Below are 23,364 nucleotides of genomic sequence, written 5' to 3'. Positions count from 1 at the left end.
ATATGTGGCGCTTTTGATTGGTTGCCGACACTCCCACCGTCGCTGAAGGAAGGTAAAGAGGGTTGAAACTCCCGGAGCAAGGGAATGTTGTTTATTCAAATTAGGGTGGTTTAGGGGCGGTGCTCCGAGGATGGCAGCGCTGCTGATTGGTGGAAAGGGCCCTTGTGCCCTCACCATGGCAACTGGCCGTTGCTAGGGAAAGCCTCACTAGTACTTCCGGTCGGTTGAGAAGTGGATCAGGAATGCTTTGGGGCCTGAAGATAACCTGAGAAGAAGCGTTGTTCTTCAGATCTTCTAAAAGAGTGCGCCTGCCATTGGTCAGGAACGGTGTATATTAATATTCTGCATCTAGACACCACTTTAACTGTAGTGGCTCAATGCTATGCAGCCTGTTGAGGCCCAGTGTTCTTTGGTAGAGAAGGCGAAAGACCTGTCAAACTAAAACTCCCAGGAATCCAGAGCATTGCGCCATGGCAGTTCAAGTGGTGTGAAACCGCATTAATTCTGTAATGTAGATCAGGCATGAGCAAACTTGGGCCCTCCATATGTTTTGGACTTCAACTTCCACAGTTCCTGGCCTCAGGCCCTTTCCTTTCCCCCCTCAGCTGAATTATGGAAGTTGAAGTCCAAAACACCTGGAGGGCCCAAGTTTGCCTATACCTGTTGTAGATGCACCCCTTGTGAACAAGAGGCCTCTGGGCCACCCTTGTTATCAGCAAAATGCATCAAGAGATAGCTTTTTGTTACACCAATCTCCACTCTTGGTCAAATTTCCATATCTATGTTTTGTGTTAGCATGTTGGTGTTAGGTCGTGCAGCAGGCTTATCTGCTTCCCCTTTCTCTCTGTTTTGTTGTTCTTAAATGCTCAGTATCGGGCCTGTTGTTTTTCTTGCCAGCTGTAGGCAGGCACATACAGCTATAATAGGTCTTGATGGAGTATAGAATCCTGCTTTTCCCAGCTGTCACTTTATTATGGTATTTACTATTGATATTTTGCTGTAACCTGACACTGAAAATCTGTATCTTTCTCCAGTACTCCTTTAAGAGCCTTCCGGAGCTGATGAGAGTTAGATAAGAGAGCGGGCCTTCTCTGATCAGCCACTCTTCTCTGGAACTCCTTCCCTAAAGAAATAAAAATTGCCCCCACTCTCCTCTCCTTTTAAAAACTCATTTATGCACCTTAGAATATGGAGAGGAGGAAGACTAGTACACCTTTATATATATCCTCGCCTAGATATTGGACACCTACTTCAGCCTGTGGAAATTGTGTGTGATGGATTATATTATGTTTATTTAAATCCAGTAATTATGTATTATTATTTGCTTAGTTTTATAAGTTTATTTTGAGAATGTTTTATCAACTGTTTTGATTTGATTTATCATTGTCTGTTTTCGGCATTGAATATTTGCCATTTTCTTACTTTTTTTGGAAACCGCCCTGAGTTCCCTCAGGAGATAGGGCGGGGTAAAAATAAAGTGTTGTTATTATTCTTATTATTATATGATGCAGCTAAACAACCCTTCCAGCTAGATAGAGGATAATGAGAAAAAGAGAAAGGGAATTGGCATTAAAAAGACAGCCAAAAAGGGGCGTCTTAAACAGAGGCTTTGTTAGTTGAGATTCGCCTTTAGTATTTCTGCCCTCAACACTCCTTGTGAGTCAGCCCTATACAACCCCACCTTCCCCGTAACTGTTAATTTTGTAAGCCCAAATAGGGCAGGTGGTTTAGCATAAAAGTTCATACTTGCATTGGCATATCTATTAGCAAACTCGATTATATTGTACAGAGAGTTTTTTTGAAACGGGTGGGGAAGGAAGGGGTACTTCCATGTGTTGTAATATAACATTAAAATAATCAATTGACATGTCAAAATAATCTTGTCGTTATCAAAAGCTATTTGGTTTGTTTCAGCTCTGGAAGCATTTGCAATTATCTGATGATAATTCTATAAATGATACCTGGTGAATCATGGTATAAGAAATTATCTAGAAATGATGTACTGACAGTCCAGTCTAGGTCTCTTTGTTCTGACTGACAGCTGATCTTTAAGCTTCTGCATCTTTTATTTGAACTCATTAAACTGAAAATGCTAGGGAGTGAATTTGGGACCTCAGATTAGGACATCTGCCATAAAAGTATGCTTTCAACCTTAGCTGCGAGTTAGACAACTCCCCACTTCACCAATATTATAAAGGTAGAAATGTGAAAGTATCTTTAAAAAACAGAATTTGTGAGATTCTTGATGACATTTATTTGCCTTCAGAACATTTCTGGTGTAAATTTTATTAGATACAGCATCTAATCCACTGTTCTCCAACTGAAGGCAAGTATCTTGCTGGTTTTGTCTTCCTTTCTCTTATTAAAATGCAGTTATCTTATGAAATGAAGCCATTACCTGTGGATCCCAGAATATTGTCACTGGCTGCCCAGGTCACTGAAAGCTCTGGTCAGGATGTCCCTGGGTTACTGCTGAAATTAAAAGGTAAGTTGATTATTTATTTATTTATTTTGCTTAGGAATTGATAATATTCAACTAATTTTTCCTAAATCTTTAGTGCCATATGTCCCTTGGGAATACTGTCACATCTGACAGAAAAAAAGCATTTTTACCATTTACATCAAGGTGTGATCTTCTCAAACATCTTGATCCTCATTAACATTAGGTTTTCTCTTTTATAACAAGATATATATCTTCTTTCAAAATGACATTGCTCTTCTGGGAAGCAAGGTCTTGGGACTGAATATGAAACCACACTACACATTTTCCATTCCTGTTTTAGCCTCAAGACCTGAGACAAATATATACCAAGCCTCTTATATAATACATGAACCTGAAATTTATTTATTTTATTTATTTACTTCATTTTATATCCCGCCCTCTCCCGCATTGAGGGACTCAGAGTGGCTAATACTTAGCAACAATTTGATGCCATTGAGACATAATACAATACTGACTCAAAATACATAAAAATCAAAAACACAAAGATTAAACAACACTACAATAAATTCACTATTTCATTATCAGAGAGCTCTATCTGATGATGGTTCTTGAAATACCACCTGTGCTTCTTTGAGCCAAATTTTTATGAGTATGAGTATAAAGCTTGATTTGAGGTTAGCAAAAGCAAGAGAATTTATTAGCATGGAGTAAGTTAGTTCTTCCTATGTCCTTTCCTAATAGAGTAGCTGTAAGAATGATACAGTTATCAAGGCCCAAGGACTTAATAATCAAAAATCATTTGCAAATAACTAATTCTATCATATTTGGTCCTTCTCTGTATTGCCAGTGATCAGGCCATATACTATAGTTGCATTAATTTTAATACAGTGCATTTAATAAGAATAGTCGATCCTGATTGGGAATTATGTGGGTTTGTTCACAGAACCTATAAGTCTTTTCAAGGAAAATAAGTGCAGGAATTAGGAACCAGATGGAGCAGCAATGAGGCATGTATATGTTTACTAGATTTCACCTAGGACAAGGCTTCTATTCTCTTAATGTCACCATGGCAAATATTCCTGTTTAAAAACATTTCATTCTCAAGAGAGACTGAGGAAAAGCCACAACAGCATTATAGTTAGAGGAAGTCTGAATTGCTAGAGGACTACTTTCCAGTAAAGGAAGTCTCTGTGGCCAAAGATTGCTAATTCTAGCTGTGCAGAAGAAGGAAGTCTTACCCTCTGATTACCAAAACCCCATTTCAGTATCTGTCTTGTTTTGTGGCTATAATTCATGCTTGCTCAAAGCCTTTTCTGAACCATTTTAATCTTTACTTAGGTGTACTTCCAATGCTTCTAAATTCTTTTCTGTGCCATTATCCTGATTTCTTTGCCTGTCCGACCTTGCCCATCAAATATAACCTGTAGGTCAAGGCTGGGCAACTTGTAAATGCAGACAGTTACTGGATTGCAACTCCCACAAGCTTTCCCCATAATAACCAAGGGAAGCTGCAGACCAATAGCATCTGGAGACCACGGTTTGCCTATTCCAACTATAAGCACTCTTAAGTGCGAGATGCCAACTCATGCTTTTTTGACTTTGTACATAATTGTTCTACTTCAGTATATGATAACGACTATAGTAATAAGGCAGAAGAGGCAGGAAGTGGGGGTTGTGTTATCACTTCTTGTTAACTGTTAGATAAAGAATGGGCTAAAGTTCTGTGTTATTAATGCACTATCATTTTTAATAGTTTTTAATCTTTTAAATTGTATTTCACTAAGTATAGCTTTGAACTATTTAATATTGTGATTAGTTTACTTCAGTTTTATTGTTCACTTTTGTTTGTCTTTAGTCATGTTGTTCTCTTTAAATTGTATGCTGCCTTGAGTCCCAGTTAATCCACAGCAATATGAATTGGGAGAAAGGTGGGATACAAATAAATATGATGGTGGTGATGAAGTGAATGAAGCCTTTTTTGTATAAATCAGGAACATTAACATTTTCATTTGTTTTTATGCCCTAGATATTTTAACAAGTGCTCTCCCTGGAAGTAATGAATTACAAAAAATTAAGCAAGACTTATACTATTATGATCTGGTTCAATACTGCCTTTTTGTCCTTAAGCAAGATTATACAGGAGTGTTGGGAGGTTGGACTACTGCTGCCCAGTTAGCAGAGATACTAAGGTAAAGCACATTGTAGTTATGCAGATTTATTACTGAATCGCTTCTGACTTTTTTTCTGTTTTTAAATTTTTGTTTGCTGTGTAATTAAGATATGAGTGTATTACCTACTAAGGGGGAAAAAACTATCCATATGTTTTGTCTTCTCAGCATATGTTGTGTGGGTCTTGAGGTGAAAGAAGAACCTGAGGAATTTTTCAATAAGCTGCTTCCTTCTGCTGTAGACAATCTCCTCTTCCTAGGAAGGCGCCTGGAAGCACTATTTAGCCCTGCAGTCAAGGTATTACAACTTGCTAGTTTAATGCTACAAAGTGGAACCATTGTGTAACTCGTGCCGATTGTTGTTAATCTTGGACCAGTGCTGGACAATAAAGGTGTTACTATGCAGAATCAGTTAATAATGTGTTGAACACAATAGAAAAGCGCCAATAGAAATAGTTTAAATATACACATCTATTTAAATAAGCTTTTCATAAATGCTGGTAATTGAATCAGCTCTTTATATCCAGATATGGGAATGGGGACAGGGTTACAGAACAACATGATTCATTTTAGTTTCAGATATTGAGTAATCCATTCATCCATGGCAGTAATATGAATGAGTCTACTCACAGTATAATTTTATCACAGTCTTTTACTAATTCTGGTTTCTATACATATATATTCAAGTCGTTGTCTATCATCCTGGAGAAGTTTAAATCTAATTCTAGTTTTTTCCTTCTCATAGAAATCTAGATATGTCTTTATTCCACAACCCAAGCACCTTTAACTATTCGTCTGATTACTTTTCATGGGATGCCTAATTTTTTATATGGGCATCTGATAATGTGCCCACATTTTATATACATACATTCATTTTGTTTTACAGCCTCATCACACTAGTTCAGTGGTTCCCAAACTTATTTGGCCTACCGCCCCCTTTCCAGAAAAAAATATTACTCAGTGCCCCCTGGAAAATGTTTTTTAAATTTTAATAGCAATTAAACAGAAGGATATATATATTAATGTTTCTACCTTTTTTGTAAAATGTAGTAAAGAAAGGTGTAAATTAGAAACATTGAAATTTTGAAACTATTTTTTGAACTCAGAATAGAAAGGTAATACAGTTCTTAATCGCCCCCAAATGCACCTGTGGCCATCACCGCCCCCCTGGATTGCTGCAGCGCCCACCAGGGGGCAGTAGCGCCCACTTTGGGAATCACTGCACTAGATCATGGATCCACTTTAAATCCAGTTTATGCCTCCTGAAGAATTCTGGGGTTTGTAGTTTAGCGAGGCCAAGTACCTTTCTGGCTGAGCAGTTTAAAGGCCCCTCCCTAAACTACAAACCCCAGAATTCTGCAGGAGGCAGAAACTGGATTTAAAGTGGATCCATGCTCTAGTGTGATTAGGTCCTTAAAGGCAGTGTGATTCCCATATTACATTATTGATTCATTCCTTGGCAGAATAGTCTGAGAAGCGTGTGTTTTCTACATATTTGAAAATACAGTTTTCTTTATATGTGCATATTTGAACTATATTTGTTATTGAGATATTCTAAAAGGGAATTGTTGGAATTATTTTGCATAGTTCAACTGTCCGTCAAGGTTTCCTGGAGTATGTTCTCATGAATACTTAGTTTCTGGTGTGACTCATCAGTCAAGCCAACTGTAGCTTTTACTTTCTCATAACAGGGACCAAACCCTAAGTGTCGTGGAACAAGATGAGGTTTTGGCAACCTTCTTTTTTTGTATTGAGAGCTGCTCTCCTGACAGTCTATATGTTAAGCTGAATGTCCGTGATGGACAGAGTAAACCAAACTTCTTTGGCTCTTTCCTTCTCTATGTCTTTCTCTTCCATCCTCTTTACCGAGTGGATTGGTGGGAGATAGACAGATCATTCTAGGAGTTTCAAGTGATTGTTTATAGAGAGATTTTGGTCAATATGTAGTGCTAGGCCACAGACCACCTACCACTAATCTAGATAACTTGAATTGCCCATATTTTGCTGAAACACGTGTGAAAAGGGACAGAGTGAAATCTCAAAAACTGAGTCTTGATTTATTTTTCTCTTGCTGTCTTATATACCCCTGCTGGTATGATATGATAAGCCCTAGAACAAACCTCAATACAGCTAGTCTCCGAGTTACAAACATCTGACTTACAAATGACCCATAGTTAGGAATGGGGGTGAGACAATAGGAAGTGAGGGAAATCTACCCCTCAAAAGGGAAATTCATTCCCTTCTGAAAGAGTTATCATGGGGGAAAAGGTGTCTCCACTGAAACTTTATCACCAATCCTTGTTTCCACAACAAGCCATATTTTTCAAAATCCAGTTATCACAGGGACATAAAGTGAAGCAAAATCTTCTGAACAGAGGCATAGATAGCAAAACAGACACCATGGGGGAATACTAATCCTTCCCTGTGCTATCCAAAGCTAAAAGATAATATATTTTTTGGCTGGAATTACACTTAAAAATGTATCTATTCTGACTTTCAAATAAATTCAGCTTAAGAATAAACCTACAGAACCTTATTTGTAACTTGGGGACTGCCTGTATTGTTTACTGTTGCAGATAAGGATGTGGGCAAGAAGGTTGTGTCTAAGGAGCAAAAAAAATTATTTGAGGCTATCCACTTATGGGCAAGTATTAGCTTTAGCCACCTTCCAGAAATTGTGCTGGCATGTAGTGGTGGAACCTTAACAAGAATAGGACTCCAATTTCCACTCCATCATCCTATCCCATTTATTCCTAGCTTCCCCTTTGCATAGGCATAGTGTTATGTTCCATCATGAAAGAAGGTGCGAAAATATATAGTGAGTAGCAAAGCTTTAAACTAGGTATTAAGGTGCATGTTGCAGGGGTGGGGCAGGGGAAGAAACAAGTTTCTTATTTATCATTTATTTTTGAAGGATGAAGAACGGAGTGAATTTTCACATAATTTCAAGACTGTAACTGATGCCCTCTGCAGGCTGTGTGAAGGGCATGTTCAACTGACAGTAAAAGGTGAGGGAAAAGAGGTCTTGAAGGCCATCACTTAGCTAAAACATGGGGAGGGTGAGCATTCTGATCAAATATTTTTTGTTATGTGATTTACTTTGTGTGTGCATCTACGCTGTAGAATTAATGCATTTTGACACCACTTTAACTGCCATGGCTCAATGTGTGGAATCATGGGAGTTGTAGTTTTGTAAGGTCTTTAGCCTTTTCTGCCAGAGTGCTGGTGTTTCACCAAACTAAAAATCCTTAGAATCCATAGTGGTGCCAAACTGTATTAAATCTGCAATGTAGATGCGCCATTAGATATCTCGTTTCTTAGAAAAAGAATTCCTTAGTCAAAATTACAGCATATTCAGGAATATTGCTTCCATAGTTTGAATTACCTTTTTTGTTTTCCTCTTAGTGCTTCAGAATGAACAATTTCAGCAACTGTTGAAAACTGATGACATCGAAATCTCAACTGTAACTATGTCTATTTTGGAGAAGATTTTAAAAATCAACACGTAAGTCACACCCTAGTTATTATTATTATTTCCTTTTAAAAGTTCCTTTTAATGAAAATTCATCTTTTTAAACATGAAGTAAATTAAGTCACTTCAACTGTGAATTTACCTACATGGGCATAGGATATAGCTACAAGTAGCAAAGACTACAGTTTACAGGAGATGTTTATGTGGAGTCACAGATTTCTTCATTCCTGTTTTAACTCCAGATAATATCTTCATAGAACTGAGTGATCATAGCAAACACCATACTCTGAGCATATAGTCCTTTATATTGCATTCATTTCTTGTTGTAGATAGCATAGACATTAAGGATTAAGATTTGGTTGTGGGAAATTTAGACATCTTTAGCAGTAACGTCTTAAGTAGTCTTTAATTTGAAAAAATACTATTCTTGCTAGTACAGTATTGCCTTTGGCAAAACATCCCAAGCTGGGTATATTTTTGAATAGAAAGATTAGTGATACAACACCTCACACTGTCTGTCACCCAGACACAACCAGGTTTATGAAGACAGTGTTTTATTGGCTTAATAACAGATACCATGTATCTCTATACATTTCTGTTTACAAGAATTGGCTAAGATTCTGAATGTAAACATAATGCCTTTCGTTGCTTATTGTCTTAAAATACTGGTAGTGTTTTGTACTATCCATGAATATATCTTTTTGCATCTCTGTAAAACCTGATGTTAAGGAAATTATTATTTTTTTTGCTTGTTTGTGTCTTGAATTGTGACTGTCTTTCAGTATATGTGGCTGTTGTCCCTATATTATACTCTCAACAAGTTATAAGGTAGACCAGGATAAGAAAGATTGACTGACCCAAGGTCACTCAGGCAGTTTCATTGCTCTGTAGAGATTTAAAGCTGGGTCATGCAAGTCATACTGATAACTGAAGTCATATTGATTATTGTGCGGATGGGCAATTGTTGCCTTCCATATGTTGTTAGACTGCAGTTCAAATGTTTCTTCACCATACACTCTGTTAACTTAGAGGTAATGGAAGCTGCAGTCTAATATATAGGATTGCAGTTGGCAAACCCTGTTTTAACACTACATAGACATTGAAAAAGCAATACAGCTAAAAACAACCAAAGCACTTACTATATTTTTTAATTTTGATTGTCTTAAGAAATTAATCGTGTTTTTTCTGCATGACTCTTATTTGCATTCTGTCATGAAACCAGTAGAATACAGCATTTGGGACAGATTTTAAAGGAACTGCTCCTGTATTTGGTGCAATATAATCTCGTCATCATGACCTACTATCTTCCTGGCATCCTTGAATGGACTCAAATGTTATCACATCTTCTATTTTTTGTTATTTCAGTACTGTGTTACTTGAACTACCAGAAAAGTCCCTGCACTGCATTTTAGATGAACTTGTTTACAAGCTTTCTTCTTCCACAAATCCTGTTATAGGAAGCACAGCTATAAAACTGTTACTCTTGATCACAAAATCTGATACCCAACTTTTGATGACATTAGTTCTCCGCTACAAAGGTTTGTCTTACTGTTTGCTCGGACATGGGAAGAATTCTAGAATAATCAACATTGCCCTACAGGGGAATGGGTTTCTCTGCAGTTCAGAAAAAAACAACACCGTATCATTTGTACAGTTATAAAATGTCTCAAATGTGTATTCAGTAATGATGAAATGAAATGATAAATAAAATGATAAAATACTATGGGTTTGATATAGACTTCAGTGGGAGTTAAATTCTACTATCACATTATAGATCCAGCCCTTTGCTTAAAATAAATTGGGATTTTTTAACTGTAGCAGTTACGTTTAATATTAGACTACTCCTATTTGATGTAAAAGACAATGCCCTTCTCAAGGTACAGCTAGTAATAAGCAATTAATTTTTATTCACTTTTTCAATAAGTGAAAGCACTGGGCCATCCAAAATTATTCTGAGTTAACTATTGCATTGTGTTAATACTGGTTTTAAAGCAGTTGACTTTTGTGACTTCTAAAATCACATTTTTTGGTAAGAATAGTGTCTTTCTACCAATTTCTCTGAAACTGAATGTTTACATCCAGGAAATTGGTCATTCTGTGTAATCAAGTAAAATTTGATTTAGTCAGTGCAGTTATCTTAGGTGGGGGTGACTATAGCAAAGCAAGATAACTTAGTAAAGATTTTATCATTCAAATTCATCTTAGTTTGCTTACTTGGTACAAATGAATATTGTACCATTTTTAACAAAATAGAGCTGGAAAAAAGACAAGTGTAGAAATTTGTTACTTTTTTGAATGTAGAAAAGTGTTGCAATATTTGAAATGTTTCAATGTTCCATGTTAATAGCATTAGCATGTTTTGTATGCATATATTTACAAGTGAGAATTGAACATGTCAGATGCATGCACAAGTATACTAAATCCAAGGTGAAAATACTTTGATTAGCTACAAGTATACATTAGGTGGCAAATGTGGGTTTACCATCTTGGTTTGTGTGAAGAAGACTTTTGTTGTTTCAACTTTCCTGAAATTGTTGTTTTTACAAAGCAGCATATTTATCTTAGCATTTCTTACTAATTAAGGGCTACAAACTCTTCTTAGCAAGCAATGGACTGGCAAAGGATTTGACAGGAACCTCAATCAACTTATGGACTTGCTGTATTCTGAAAACTACAAAGTTGGCAAAACACAGGTGTGCTGGAAGTTTTACCTAGTTCTTTATGTAATGGAAGTAACTTGTCTTGGATCTAATCCATGCATTATTTCAAAGCTTTCAGTCAGCATCCTCCACTGAGTATTATAGGTCCAAGGGATCTTTCTTCCCATTACTCAGTTCCCCTCCAGTATGTATGTTAGCAAACAGAACTTTGACATCCAACTGACACAAAGGTTCCCAAGGCAATATCTAGAGGAAAATACAATGAAATTTCTCATTAATCATTAAAAGAGCAGCACAAAGAAACATAAAAAACTGGGTTGGCTTAGAAATGCATTGTAATGTTAGGAAGACTAAAAATACATTGGAATGAAAAAAGTATTTAGTACCTTCCAAAAACTGAAGGCATTGAATACCTTGGATTCTGCCATCAGAGGTGTCACATTTCTCCCAAATACATTTGTAACAGAAAACCATTTTGGATTCAGAGAACAAGTTTGGCAATGACTTTGACAACTTCCCCAAGGGAATAGTTTGAACATAAGGAGAGCACAAGTGGAAAGCATTACAGTCAGCCTAATGTTTTAGTGCAGCCAATGAAAAATATGCATGTGATTTTTCCCTTCTTGATTTCAGAGACTACAACAAGCAGCATGCTTAATCCAGGCAGCGTGGAGAGGATATCAGACCCGGAAAAGATTAAAGCAACTTCCAAAAGCAGTAACTACTTTGCAGAGGAATTTTAGGTAAAAATAGGGATTTGCTTTATTAAAAATCAGTAGGTGCAATAATTAAAAACCCTAACCCTCAACCGCTCCTCATAGGGCTTAGCTTCCAAACCTTTGATCATTTCAGTCATCCTCCTCTGGACACATTCCAGCTTGTCAATATCTCTCTTGAATTGTGATGCCCAGGACTGAACACAGTATTCTACGTAAGATCTGACCAAAGCCGAATAGAGTGGGACTAAAACTTCCCTTGATTTTTTTACCTCTTTCAAAGAAGTTTTTTTCGTTTAGTGCAGAATTGTTTCCCTTAGTCTGTCTGTTAGATTTTATTTCCCATTACTTATCAAATAAAAAATTATTCCCAAATTCTGATATTTCTTTTCATCCATTAAATTATACAAGAAGTTTTGCTATGATACTAAATTAGGCCACATGCAATTTTCTTTTTGCTACTGAATTTGAATATTGGTCACAGAATTATAGAGGGCTTTACTGGGTTGGCGCTAAATTTTAGAACACTGGCCTATAACAGAAACATATAAAGATGTTTTAACAAGCAGTTATATGAAAAATCCATTAGAGGGCAGGCTTTGTAGATGTAGGAATACAACATGCAGAACACTCTCCGGTCAAATCAGAAGAATTATAAGCCTCACTACTGACACAAAATCAGATCCACATATATTTGTACATGATCACAACTGTGGATGTATGCATTCCCATCAGTATTTTTCTATGTGGAAATTGTCAACATTTTTCAGTATGAATCAATGTACTAAGCTGTATTCAGTATCAATGCCTGAATGTATAGCTATTGTCATTGTGTAAAGAAGACACAATCTCAAAAAAAATCTAGAAATGTAAATTTCTTCTTTAAATATGCTTTCTTTATTTAACTCAGATATTGATTCATTTTTCCAATGTGTATGTGTTTTTTCATTTCTACATGTTTTTGTGAAAACATTTTTGCTATAAAATATGTTTACTGTCTATTTTAAAGCTCAGTGGTCTAATTGCTGGCTTTGTTGCAAAAGCAACAATGCCTGGATTAAGAGTTTGGTTTTGGTTTTTTGCTCATACACTCTCCATTCTAGCAGGAATGAATGGTAGAGAACCCTTGGCCTTTTAATATTAAGCTTTAAAAGATCATGTGAAACCAATTGTATATTAGAAGCTACTAGACAACCGAACTAAACCAAAAAAGAACTACCTGATGGAAAAACAGTTTAATATTGGATCAGGCTACAGCAAAAGGCCTTGCATTCTTTTAGAAGTCTTTGAACAGAGGCTGATGATCACTTATTAGAGATGTTGTAATAGTAGATTAATGCATTAGTAGGAGGTTGGACTAGATGGTATTTTAAGATCCTTGTGGTTTGATTGACAGCAATGATTCCATAGCAGGAAAGGAACGTTCCACAATTTCTGCCAGATTTCTGACTGCATTATATTGTTCTGTGTCCATAGTTGTTAACATCAGAGACCAGTTTCAATGGGAAACTCAAAACCTTCAGTAATTACTAACCCTTTATTGTAGAGCTAAACGAGAACGGGAGCTGCAAATTTTAAGAAAACAGAAAGAAGAAGAGGACCTCCACCAACAACTACATCTTCAAAGACAGAGAGCCATGAGGATGTTTCATGAGCGGCAGCTTACGATGTTGGAAATAGTCCATGCAGGTATAAGGCATTTGGGTAACACAAAGTAATTTTCCATATAGAAATCTATTCTCTTTTGTTCTGCCTATTCTGTTTCCTTAGCTATTAATAGTTAGTGAAGAAAAGGGCTTTCCTTACCTCCTGGGTGAGTTACTAGGAAGCAGAACTCTCTGCTGCATCTCCTGAAACATACTTTCCCAAAAAATGGCTTAAATGTCCCTTTGTGCCCTAAGGAGCAATGGGAGCAGCGACGGCCGACAGGGAGCTCTGGCGTGGACTGGTCCATGAGGTCACAAAGAGTCAGAAACTACTGAAGGAATAAAGAAGAAGAAGCCCTTAGGAGGCCTGGGGAAAATTTCACCTGTTTTCCCTCCCTAAAACAGGCCACTTGTTCTTTGGGGAGAACCTCTCCTGGGCTTAAAATAGCCTATAGGACCAAAAAGTATAGCAGATTGCACCTCATGCCCCCTTGGGGCAAAAAATGGGAGTATTAAAACAATTTCAGGATTCTAGCCCTTAAGGTCTGCTTGTAGGCCATACTTTCCCTACCTCTTCCTTAAATGGTCCAGAATCTTATCACAAATGCATCAACTAAATCAACATCGTGAAAGGGATGAAAAGATGTGTCACTTTGTATCTAGAAATGTCTGAAAAACAAATATACAACTCAGTGTTTTTAATAATTCTTGGTTTTCTGAGGTACATTTCCCCAAAAGAGGCCTAAAAGCCACATCTGTTTACTTGTTCCTTTGCTCATTCTCTGTTTAGTTTGCTTCTGGGAGGACGATAACAGATGAACTGGAAATACCTTGTATCAAAGGAAAGAATGTTTTTTTTTTTTCTGTTCAGTTTTTGGGTGCGGTTTGCTTCAGGACATGGCAGTCTTGGCCTTACGGACCCATGTCTGGGAGGAAATCTTACTGAAAGTCCATTGCTTAGTCCAAAAAAGCTGTATTTCTGAACAGTGTTCTGTGAACTCACCTGAGCGGAATGTGAGGCCTCCACCGCCCCCCGAAAAATATCTGGATGTTGATTAAGAAAGATCTGTGGTCTGCTGTCCCATCTGAACTATCTGTGTCAGCACCTGGTTCTTTTTGTGTCTTCCTTTTGGGTAATAAGGAAACCTAGGATAGTTCTGCTTGAATGTTTACTGTCTTTTCTGTTTATCTCCTAGGTCAGGTAGATAAGCATATGCTAGAAATAAAGGAGAAATCAGCCTTAACAATCCAAAGATATTGGAGAGCATTTAAGACAAGAAGAAATTTTCAGTTGCAAAAAAAATCTCTTCAACAATATAAGGCAGCTGTCATCCTTCAGAGAGCAGTGAGTATTCAAATTAGGTGTTAATGTGAGACAGAAATATTCTAGGTTAGTATAATTGTTTAACCTATAACTGTTTTTAAACTATTTTAAAAATTAAAGAATGATATTTCTGAAACCTGAAAATCCAGATGATCTTTTAAAATGTAGATAGAAGAGTGAACAGTGCCATCCTAGAAATAATGCCTGTTGCTGTTTTCCTGTCCTTTTTGCCAGCTTATCTAACTATTATTCTTTCTCATAAGGCTCTAGAGGCTAAGATAAGTTGCTCTTGCAGAAACATCATTTTCCAGCCAAACTAAGACGAGGAATTGCCATTTATGTTTCTATGTGGCAGTGGTTTGATACTTACAGCATGTACCTGAAAAGAAAAATGCCGTATTATTTCTTTATTAAATGTAGCCTGAAAATGCAAAGAAAAACAAAGGAAAAGACTGATGAGTACTGAATAGAATCAGTGTCCATCTTCTTACTCAATGCTTGTTGAAGCCCTGAGTCAAACGTATTAATGTCTTTGTTCAAACTCAGAGCACTAAACAGAGTTACAATCTTAGAGTTGTGTTATGAGACACATGCTAAGAATATATTTTAAAATAAGTTGTACTTTAAATGAATTGCAGAGAGTCTGTTCCTCAAAGGGATGCTGTGATCTTTTTCTTGAAACATTGTCCAGATTCATCAGAAATACCTTTTTAAAAGAACCATTTGGATAAGAACATTCAGATCCTCTAAATCAGAGCTTTCCGAACATTTCATATTGGTGACACATGGACCATTTTTCAAAATAGTAATTCCATTTTACTAACAAACCTGTGATTAGACCAACCTCTGATAAGAGATAAAGGTAAAGGTAAAGGATTTCCCCTGACAGTAAGTCTAGTTGTGTCCGACTCTGGGGGTTGGTGCTCATCTCCATTTCTAAGCCAAAGAGCCGGCGTTGTCCATAGATGCCTCCAAGGCCATGTGGTCAGCATGACTGCATTGAGCGCCGTTACCTTCCTGCTGGAGCGGTACCTATTATCTACTCACATTTGCATCTTTGCAAACTGCTAGGCTGGCAGAAGCTGGGGCTGAGAGCAGGAGCTCACCCCGCTCTCTGGATTTGAACCACCGACCTTTTGAGCAGCAAGTTCAGCAGCTCAGTGGTTTAACTCGCTGCACCAGCAGAGGGGTTCTTGATAAGAGATATGACCACACATATAAATAGTAATAACTAAACATATGGGGATGCAACATATCTCAGGAAAACCTTTCATATATTTATATGTGTATGACCACATGACCTTGGAGGTGTCTATGGACAACGCCGGCTCTTCAGCTTAGAAATGGAGATGAGCACCAACCCCCAGAGTTGGTCACGACTGGACTTAACGTCAGGGGAAAACCTTTACCTATGTATACATGTGTATATAGTATATTACATGATTTATCGCTTATTTCACCTATACTCAGAGATTTCTTGTTACGTTTGCATTACACACCTACACACTACAGCTGATGCACTAACATGTCACATAACACAATTTTGAAAGCTCTGGTCTAAATTGTTTTCACTGCCTATTTTATCTGTGTTTCTGCAGGTGCTTAGGTTTTTGGAAAAGCAAAGGAAAAGAAGGGCCTATTCTTTCTGGAAACAGTCCAGGTCCCTCTCTGACGAAGAGAGGTTATCCCTGCAGCAAAAAGTGGATGACCACATCCGACTGCATCCGGTACATCATCTCTGTCTCCTTATCCACAGGACATTTTTTTTCATATTGGTTTGTTGAGGGACCCTGTACATTGCATAGGATTCTAGGCAGATACATAGTTTATACCTGTCATTGTCTGGATCTATAAGTGTTGGTTATTATGTCACTTCTGATGAGTGCAGCTGGTAAGACACCTAGTATTCTAGTGCCGCACATTAGTTGTGAAGTTCAGTCAAGCCCCTTTCCGGGAAGCTTGTTTGCTATTATTGTTATTCTCATTAGATGTGTTTAAATATCAAAATAAGGCAAATTTCTTGAAAAATCTGGTTTATTGTGAATAAGACATAGTGTTAATGCTTGCAGCCTAATCATCCTTGTTGCAAGCATGAACAGTTAAACCGGACTTTCTTTCCATGATATAGTTATGCCATTTGAACTTGGTAATTCTGGCCTATCTCTCACTACAGAAGCGGGTAAGTTAACAAACTGGTTTGTTTTTTTCTGTGAAGAGTCAAGCAGAACCCATGCTTCAGGATAAGCATATCATAGATGGCAGGTCCATGATTTTCTTAACTGATAGGTTAGTTTGCACTATCATGCTGCATGCAAATTATAATCTAGGTTTCCCCTGGAATCCTGTCTTACTGTTGTGAACAAACCCAAGCACTGAAGATACCTGAGAAGTGCACGCCATCTGGGAATGCTAGTTGACACCCACAACTGTACCATTTTAGCAATGCAGTCATCCTCCACCTTCACAGGTTTTACATTTGTAGTTTTGATTATTCATGAGCTTGTACTCCCTGTCCACCTCCTGAAGTTCACATGAGTCTCATCCTCAGGAAGTGGAAAGAGGCAAGGGATTGCCCCTCACGCTATACCTGACTCCCAAACATGGTGCTACCTTGTGAACCTTCACATCGCATCCCTGTTCTCTGGAGATGAATGGGGGAAGGAGAGCTGTTAGGAAAGCAGACATGCCATGTGCTTCTGTTTTGCCTGGTGCCTCTCTCCGTTTGCCCAGCTGAGGCAGACACAACATGCAGGACAAGGAGGAGGAGGAGCCTGCGGACATTGTGGATCTAGCTTCTCTTTCCGTGTGCCATGAATCTCCAATTTGGCCAGGCAAAGGAAGGGAGATACCAGGTGAACAGAAACATGCAGCACACAGGAAGAGGAGTAGGATCTGCAGAGTAAGTGAGATTGCGGGTTTGCACAGAGCTGGTTCCTCCTCTTTCTGTGTGCTGCATGTTTGTTTCCCGCACCTTCTTTATCCAGGTAAAACAAAGATGAGCTGGATCCATGGGGTAAGTGAAGTGGCATGCAGGACCAGCTCCTCCTCTCACTCTGCCAGTTTTAACATGTTCATGAAAAGCTTAAAATGTAAATTACCAGTCCACCAGGCCCCCCGATGCTAAAGTGCCAATGAGAGATTTAAATCTGATGCCATAGGTTGTGATGCTAAAAATTAGCTTTTACCAAAAACTTTTTTGAGTTTGAAAAGTGGCTTGGAAATAGGCTGTAAGAGGGATGATGAAATTAATGGGTACTGAAAGTAATGGTGGCTGTAAAATACCACTTCCAAGCCTTGAAGAATTATAATCAGCATGCAGCCTTTATTAGTTCTACATTCTTTTCCCAATATAACAAGAACTGCATAAAATCTGTGGTTTATATAAACTCAGAAAGTACTATGAATATACTCTTTATTTAGCCTCAGAAACATAAGATGCTGGGGTTACTTGGGGCTTTTTTATCATTAATGTAATAATACGAATTTGCTTCTTCCTGAATCCTAATTAGAAAACTAAATTTATTCAGTGATGGATTGATAGCTTCAGGGAGAAAACACAGGAAGAACCACAGTTATTAGATTTACAAGTACCCAAGGAATGCAAATGTTATGCTTCAGACATCCACAAAGGTTTGAAGCTGATAACAGCTAACAGTGACAGGCACCATCATTTTTCTCCAGGCTTCTGAGATGTCAGAAGAAATGAGCAGGGAACTTCATCATCAAGCCCAGGAAAACCTGGCGAAGTATTTGCTGAGACGAAGCCAAGACCACAAGGCAGAACAGCACCGAGAGGCTTTGCTAGCCCAGGTCCATACAGATGTGGATCAACTTATGTGTATGTGTCCATCTCACTTTTTTATTGTTGTGTTTGCATCTTCCTTCCATGTTACTTTTCATGTGGCAAAATGTGAAGGAATATCAGAACCGATTCTTCCTCCTTAGATTTCACTTTTTTGAGCCGTAGTAGTAAAGGTGAAGATTTTCTCCTGACATTAAATCTAGTTGTGTCTGACTCTGGGGGTTGGTGCTCATCTCCATTTTTAAGCTGAAGAGCCGGCGTTGTCCATAGATACCTCCAAGGCCATGTGGCTGGCATGACTGAATGGAGCACCATAGCTTTTCTGAAAATATAATTTGTGAACCACAAACCTAGTTGAGTTTTTTTCAAGAGAGAAAAAGTGGGATATAAGTAGTAGTAGTAGTAGTACAGTTGAGTCTTGTTTATCCAACTTTCGCTTATCCAACATTCTGGATTATCCAATGCAGTCTGCCTCCCACCCAGATCCACAGTTGTTTCTCTAGGCAGTAAGGACTGAACTTTTTACAGATTTAACTTTCAACAATGTTGTTACTATAAGTTCATTATATGCAGTTCTATCTTTATTTGTAGTCAATTTTTTAGTAGTCAATGTTTTTGTAGTCAATGTTTTCAATACATTGTGATGTCTTGGTGCTAAATTTGTAAATACAGTAATTACTACATAATGTTACCGCATATTGAACTGCTTTTTCTGTCAATTTGTTGTAAAACATGATGTTTTGGTGCTTAGTTTGTAAAATCACAACGTAATTTGATGTTTAATAGGCTTTTCCTTAATCCCTCCTTATTATCCAACATTTTCGCTTATCCAATGTTCTGACGGCCTGTTTATGTTAGATAAGTGAGACTCTACTGTATTAGAAGAAGAAGAAGAAGAAGAAGAAGCCTTTTTTAAAAATCTTTCTGATCAAAAGTGCTTAGCCATGAAAACTTAAGTAAGATATGCTTTGTAAAACTGAAGGCCTATCTAGTCCAACCAGACTCTAAGCCAGTCATATGCTTATCAGAAGTTGGCATCAGGTATATGTGCCAATAGTATGTTTCCACTTGTGTTTCCCAGCAATGGGCAAACATATATATCTGATACAGAAGTACTATATAGCTATCAAGTTTAGTTTACACCCTCAAGGAATTTCTGTATTCCCTTTTTAAATCCACCCAATTGGTGGCTGTCACTACACCTTGTAGTAAATTCTAGTCTGTGTGCGCTATGTAAAGAAGGGTATCTTTTTACTTGTCCCCCTATATCTCCCCCATTAATTTTAAAATTAACAATCAAAATCACTTCAGAAAACTTCTATCATCAATCATGACTACTGATTTGTTTGTTCCTGGAGGCTGACTTTTGAAACACAATGAAAAGAAAATTACAAAAGTTCATACTTTAAATGAGGAAAATAAACAAGATAGTAGACTCTTCTCATGCCAGGAAAAATTGAACAGAATACAATGCTGACCTTCTTGAGGCAAAAAATACTAAATTTGATTTGGTGTTTTGGGAATTATAAGCTCAGGTTTTCTCTGTCGCGTCTCAACTCTCTTTTGGTATATCTAAGGTTTAAAGCTTTTATTTCCATTTTTATCTAACCTTATGTCTAGCCCCAGGTGAAGTGTAATTAGTTCTAGCTATGACTTATGTATCACTTAATAAATGTATTTACGTGATATCAGATGTGGCTACATCCGGGCTTTTTTTGGTAAAGAGAGATTGTATGCAAATAAGTTAATAAACTTACATTCCCTAGCGTTATTTTAGAACATGTTCATTGCCCACTATATCATACAAAAGGAGTTGTGGAATATTTGGTTTCTTTTCCAGGTTTGACATTGTCTCCAGTATGAACATAGAAGTTAGGCCCAGTGTTGAGTCCCTTTGAAAAAACAGGTGTTCTGATAAACATTATATTCATGAGCTACATGTGGCATACAAATGTTTAAAATGTCTTACAATAATGTCTGATGGTTTGTAGAGTTTTTAATTATTTTAATTTACAGTTATATGTTATTATTTTAGATATGTAATGTATTTTATATGTATGTGAGGCATTGAATTTTTGCCATTTATTATGTTGTACACTGCTTTGAGTCCCCCTAGGGGTGAGAAAAGCAGTATAGAAATGCAATTATTATTATTAATTTATTATGACACAGCAAACAAGATAGATATGCTGGATTTCATATCACAAAATCACAAGTCGAACACTTCCCAAGTGTCTAGGACTGTGTGATGTATTTTCGGATGATGCGCGCAGATCCCAGCAGGGTGGCCTTTTGTAGTTGGCAGATCGTAATTTTGTCAGTCTATTGTTTCCAAATGCCGGATGAGATCTTTTGGCATGGCACCCAATGTGCCCATCACCACCGGGACCACCTGCACTGGTTTCTGCCAGAGTCTTTGCAGTTCAGTCTTGAGGTCCTGATAGCGGCTGAGTTTTTCCTGTTGTTTTTCGTCAATGCGACTGTCACTTGGGATGGCGACATCAATGATCCAAACCTTTTTCTTTTCCACAACGGTGATGTCTGGTGTGTTGTGTTCCAGAACTTTGTCAGTCTGGATTCGGAAGTCCCACAGTATCTTTGCGTGCTCATTTTCCAATACTTTTGCAGGTTTGTGATCCCACCAGTTCTTTGCTGCTGGGAGGTGGTACTTGAGGCATAAGTTCCAATGAATCATTTGGGCCACATAGTTGTGCCTCTGTTTGTAGTCTGTCTGTGCAATTTTCTTACAGCAGCTGAGGACATGATCAATGATTTTGTCAGTTTCCCTGCACAGTCTGCATTTTGGGTCATCAGCTGCTTTTTCGATCTTGGCCTTAATTGCATTTGTTCTGATGACTTGCTCCTGGGCTGCAAGGGTCAGGCCTTCTCTCTCCTTCTTCAGGGTCCCATTTGTGAGCCATAGCCAGGTCTTCTCCTTATCAGCTTTTCCTTCAATTTTGTCAAGGAACTTTCCATGCAATGTTTTGTTGTGCCAGCTGTCAGCTCTAGTTTGTAGTGTGGCTTTCTTGTACTGGTTTTTTGTCTGCTGTGCTTTGAGGAGTTTCTGATTTTTGACTTCAATCAAAGCAGGTTCTTCACTTTGCTTTACATATTCTGCCACTGAAGAAAAAACTGTTGCCATTGGATGTTGGAGTGATCAACCTGATTTCCTATAGAAAAACAATAATGGTACCATGTATTTTTTTTTCTTTTGTTGCATAGGTGCAGCCAGTCTCACAGAATCTACTGTAAAAGATCTGAATGATTTTGTGAGTAGATCTGTTCCTGTGATAGCTAAAGCCAAACAGTCACACATCACCATGTTAAAATACACGCAGTCACCTTGGTGGAAGAAGATTGGGGAAGAATTTTCTGATGAAGATGTCATCTCAGAAGATCTACTGAGTTCTGAATTGGGAGCCTTGTTCATTGGAGGAAGTAAAACGTAATTGGGAGAGAAGAAAAGAAATCGTAGCTAATACCAATGTGATGGTGCATTACGTCATCTTCAGATAACCTTATTCCAAGAAATTATAGGAGGCAGTTCCTACAACACTGTAGGATGAAATACTTAATTTTTCAAAGAGTTCCATTTTTGTAAAATGGATTTGTACTTGGCCAAATACAAATTATATAGCTGCTAGGTTTTTGAACTAGATCTCTACATTATAGATGCAGAGGTTTGCAAAAGAATCTATTTTTCAGTTGAAATAACCAGAAAATGTTAAAAACCTGTGTAATTCTATTTGTTAAAGTAGGATTCTCAGTGTGATCTTATGTAGATAGATGCTGAATATTAAGCACAGACAAGGAAATAGATATAGGACAGCAACAATGGGGGACAATATAACTTGCTTTAGCAACACATACACTAAAATTGGAACAATAGAGAGAAGATTAGCATGGCCCCTGTGCAAAGATGACACAGATTCGTGAAGCATTTCATGTTTTTTATTTTTTGTTCTGTGTTCTTTTGGTTGCTATTATTACTATGTACATTGTATTTTTGTTGTTGTTGTTGTAAGCAGCCCCGTGTCCCTTTTGGGAGAGGGGGTGGGATACAAATAAAGTATTATTATTATTATTATTATTATTATTATTATTATTATTATTATTATTTATCATTATCATTATTATTAAAAGGTATGGGAAGGAACAGCTTCAGAGTAAGAAGCATCAGTTAGTGAGACTTGGAAACATTATCTCAAACTCATTCTTGTTAGAGGCATTTCAGTAATTCTCTTTAAACATCCACAATTCTAAATGTGTTGAGGGGAAAAAAACCCTTTTTTGTTTTAGTGAATTAACATAGATTGCTGCTTGGTTAGATTTGCTGAAATAAATAGGATTAAATAATTCAAATATTTCTGGATTAAAATCATATATGTTCCTGGTACTCTTTGCGTTTTTTGTTATAGGCCTACATTCTGGGCTATAATAAGATTGTATAGCTGTCACAGGTAGAACAAAAACACAGCAGTGTTGATCAACAATTCATACTTTATGATGTCATGTTTAAACATTCATACAACTTGTCTCAAGCAATCAGAGATATACAAATACATTGTATATAACCTTTCAGAATTTTTGTAGCACCATTGCTCTGTAAGCAACTAAAACAGAGATAGGGAGCTGGCCGTCTTCTGGATGTTGTTAGATTGCAAGTCCTAGCATCCCAAGCCTGCATGGGGAATGCTAGGTGTTGCAATTCATCATCCAGAAGACTGCACAATTATCCGACTTAAGAAAAGCAATGAGATTCTCAGATCAATCTAAAGCACTCAGTAAGGTACATCTCCTGTTTCTCCACAGTATTTCAGGTGATTTTTAATGCTATCAGGCTTATTGAATGGTGCAACCAAATTCTGTTGCAGCTTCCCTAACCTCACCCTACCCCAAATGTAACACTTCTTCCTGTCTGATTGGTGCTACACTAGCCTTAATACTACTTAATCACTTTCCCATGATTTCTATGGCACACTCATTAGATCTATGTTTGCTAAATAAAATTTTCTTCAGACAACACATAGTCAACAAAGCTATCTTTCTAAAAGACTAGGTATGTGACCAGAATTATATTTACAGTATTTGCACTGTAAGGAGAAAGTAGGCAAAAGTAGGAAGAAGTCACAA

The 23,364-nt window shown here is 37.5% G+C and overlaps 1 protein-coding gene and 1 pseudogene across 3 annotated transcripts; both read left to right on the top strand.

Moving 5' to 3' along the window:
* Positions 1–32: 32 nt before the first annotated feature.
* Positions 33–22,318, top strand: iqcb1 (IQ motif containing B1). Of its 3 annotated transcripts, none has more exons than XM_008109809.2 (15): positions 33–52; positions 2,374–2,485; positions 4,470–4,632; positions 4,780–4,909; positions 7,526–7,619; positions 8,017–8,116; positions 9,449–9,621; positions 10,667–10,776; positions 11,377–11,486; positions 13,006–13,148; positions 14,302–14,450; positions 16,028–16,156; positions 16,558–16,608; positions 18,111–18,267; positions 21,454–22,318. In XM_008109809.2, the coding sequence occupies exons 2-15, from the start codon at positions 2,386–2,388 to the stop codon at positions 21,678–21,680; spliced, it is 1,836 nt and encodes a 611-aa protein (XP_008108016.1). In that variant the 5' UTR covers positions 33–52; positions 2,374–2,385; the 3' UTR covers positions 21,681–22,318. The 3 variants fall into 3 exon arrangements, with proteins under 3 accessions (XP_008108016.1, XP_008108012.1, XP_062823471.1); XM_008109805.3 differs by lacking the exon at positions 33–52 and adding an exon at positions 159–317; XM_062967401.1 differs by lacking the exons at positions 33–52; positions 16,558–16,608 and adding an exon at positions 159–317.
* Positions 22,083–22,183, top strand: LOC134295770 (U6 spliceosomal RNA; annotated as a pseudogene).
* Positions 22,319–23,364: the final 1,046 nt, after the last annotated feature.

Source organism: Anolis carolinensis, chromosome 1 (genome assembly GCF_035594765.1).
Source record: "Anolis carolinensis isolate JA03-04 chromosome 1, rAnoCar3.1.pri, whole genome shotgun sequence".
NCBI lineage: Eukaryota > Metazoa > Chordata > Lepidosauria > Squamata > Dactyloidae > Anolis > Anolis carolinensis.
This window is presented reverse-complemented; position numbering and strand designations above follow the sequence as displayed.

Coding starts and splice junctions, on each gene's coding strand:
- iqcb1 (XM_008109809.2), top strand. CDS start 2,386: ATGAAGCCATTACCTGTGGATCCCAGAATATTGTCACTGGCTGCCCAG. Junction 7,620..8,016: donor TGTTCAACTGACAGTAAAAG/GTGAGGGAAAAG, acceptor TTTTCCTCTTAG/TGCTTCAGAATGAACAATTT. Junction 9,622..10,666: donor ATTAGTTCTCCGCTACAAAG/GTTTGTCTTACT, acceptor TTACTAATTAAG/GGCTACAAACTCTTCTTAGC.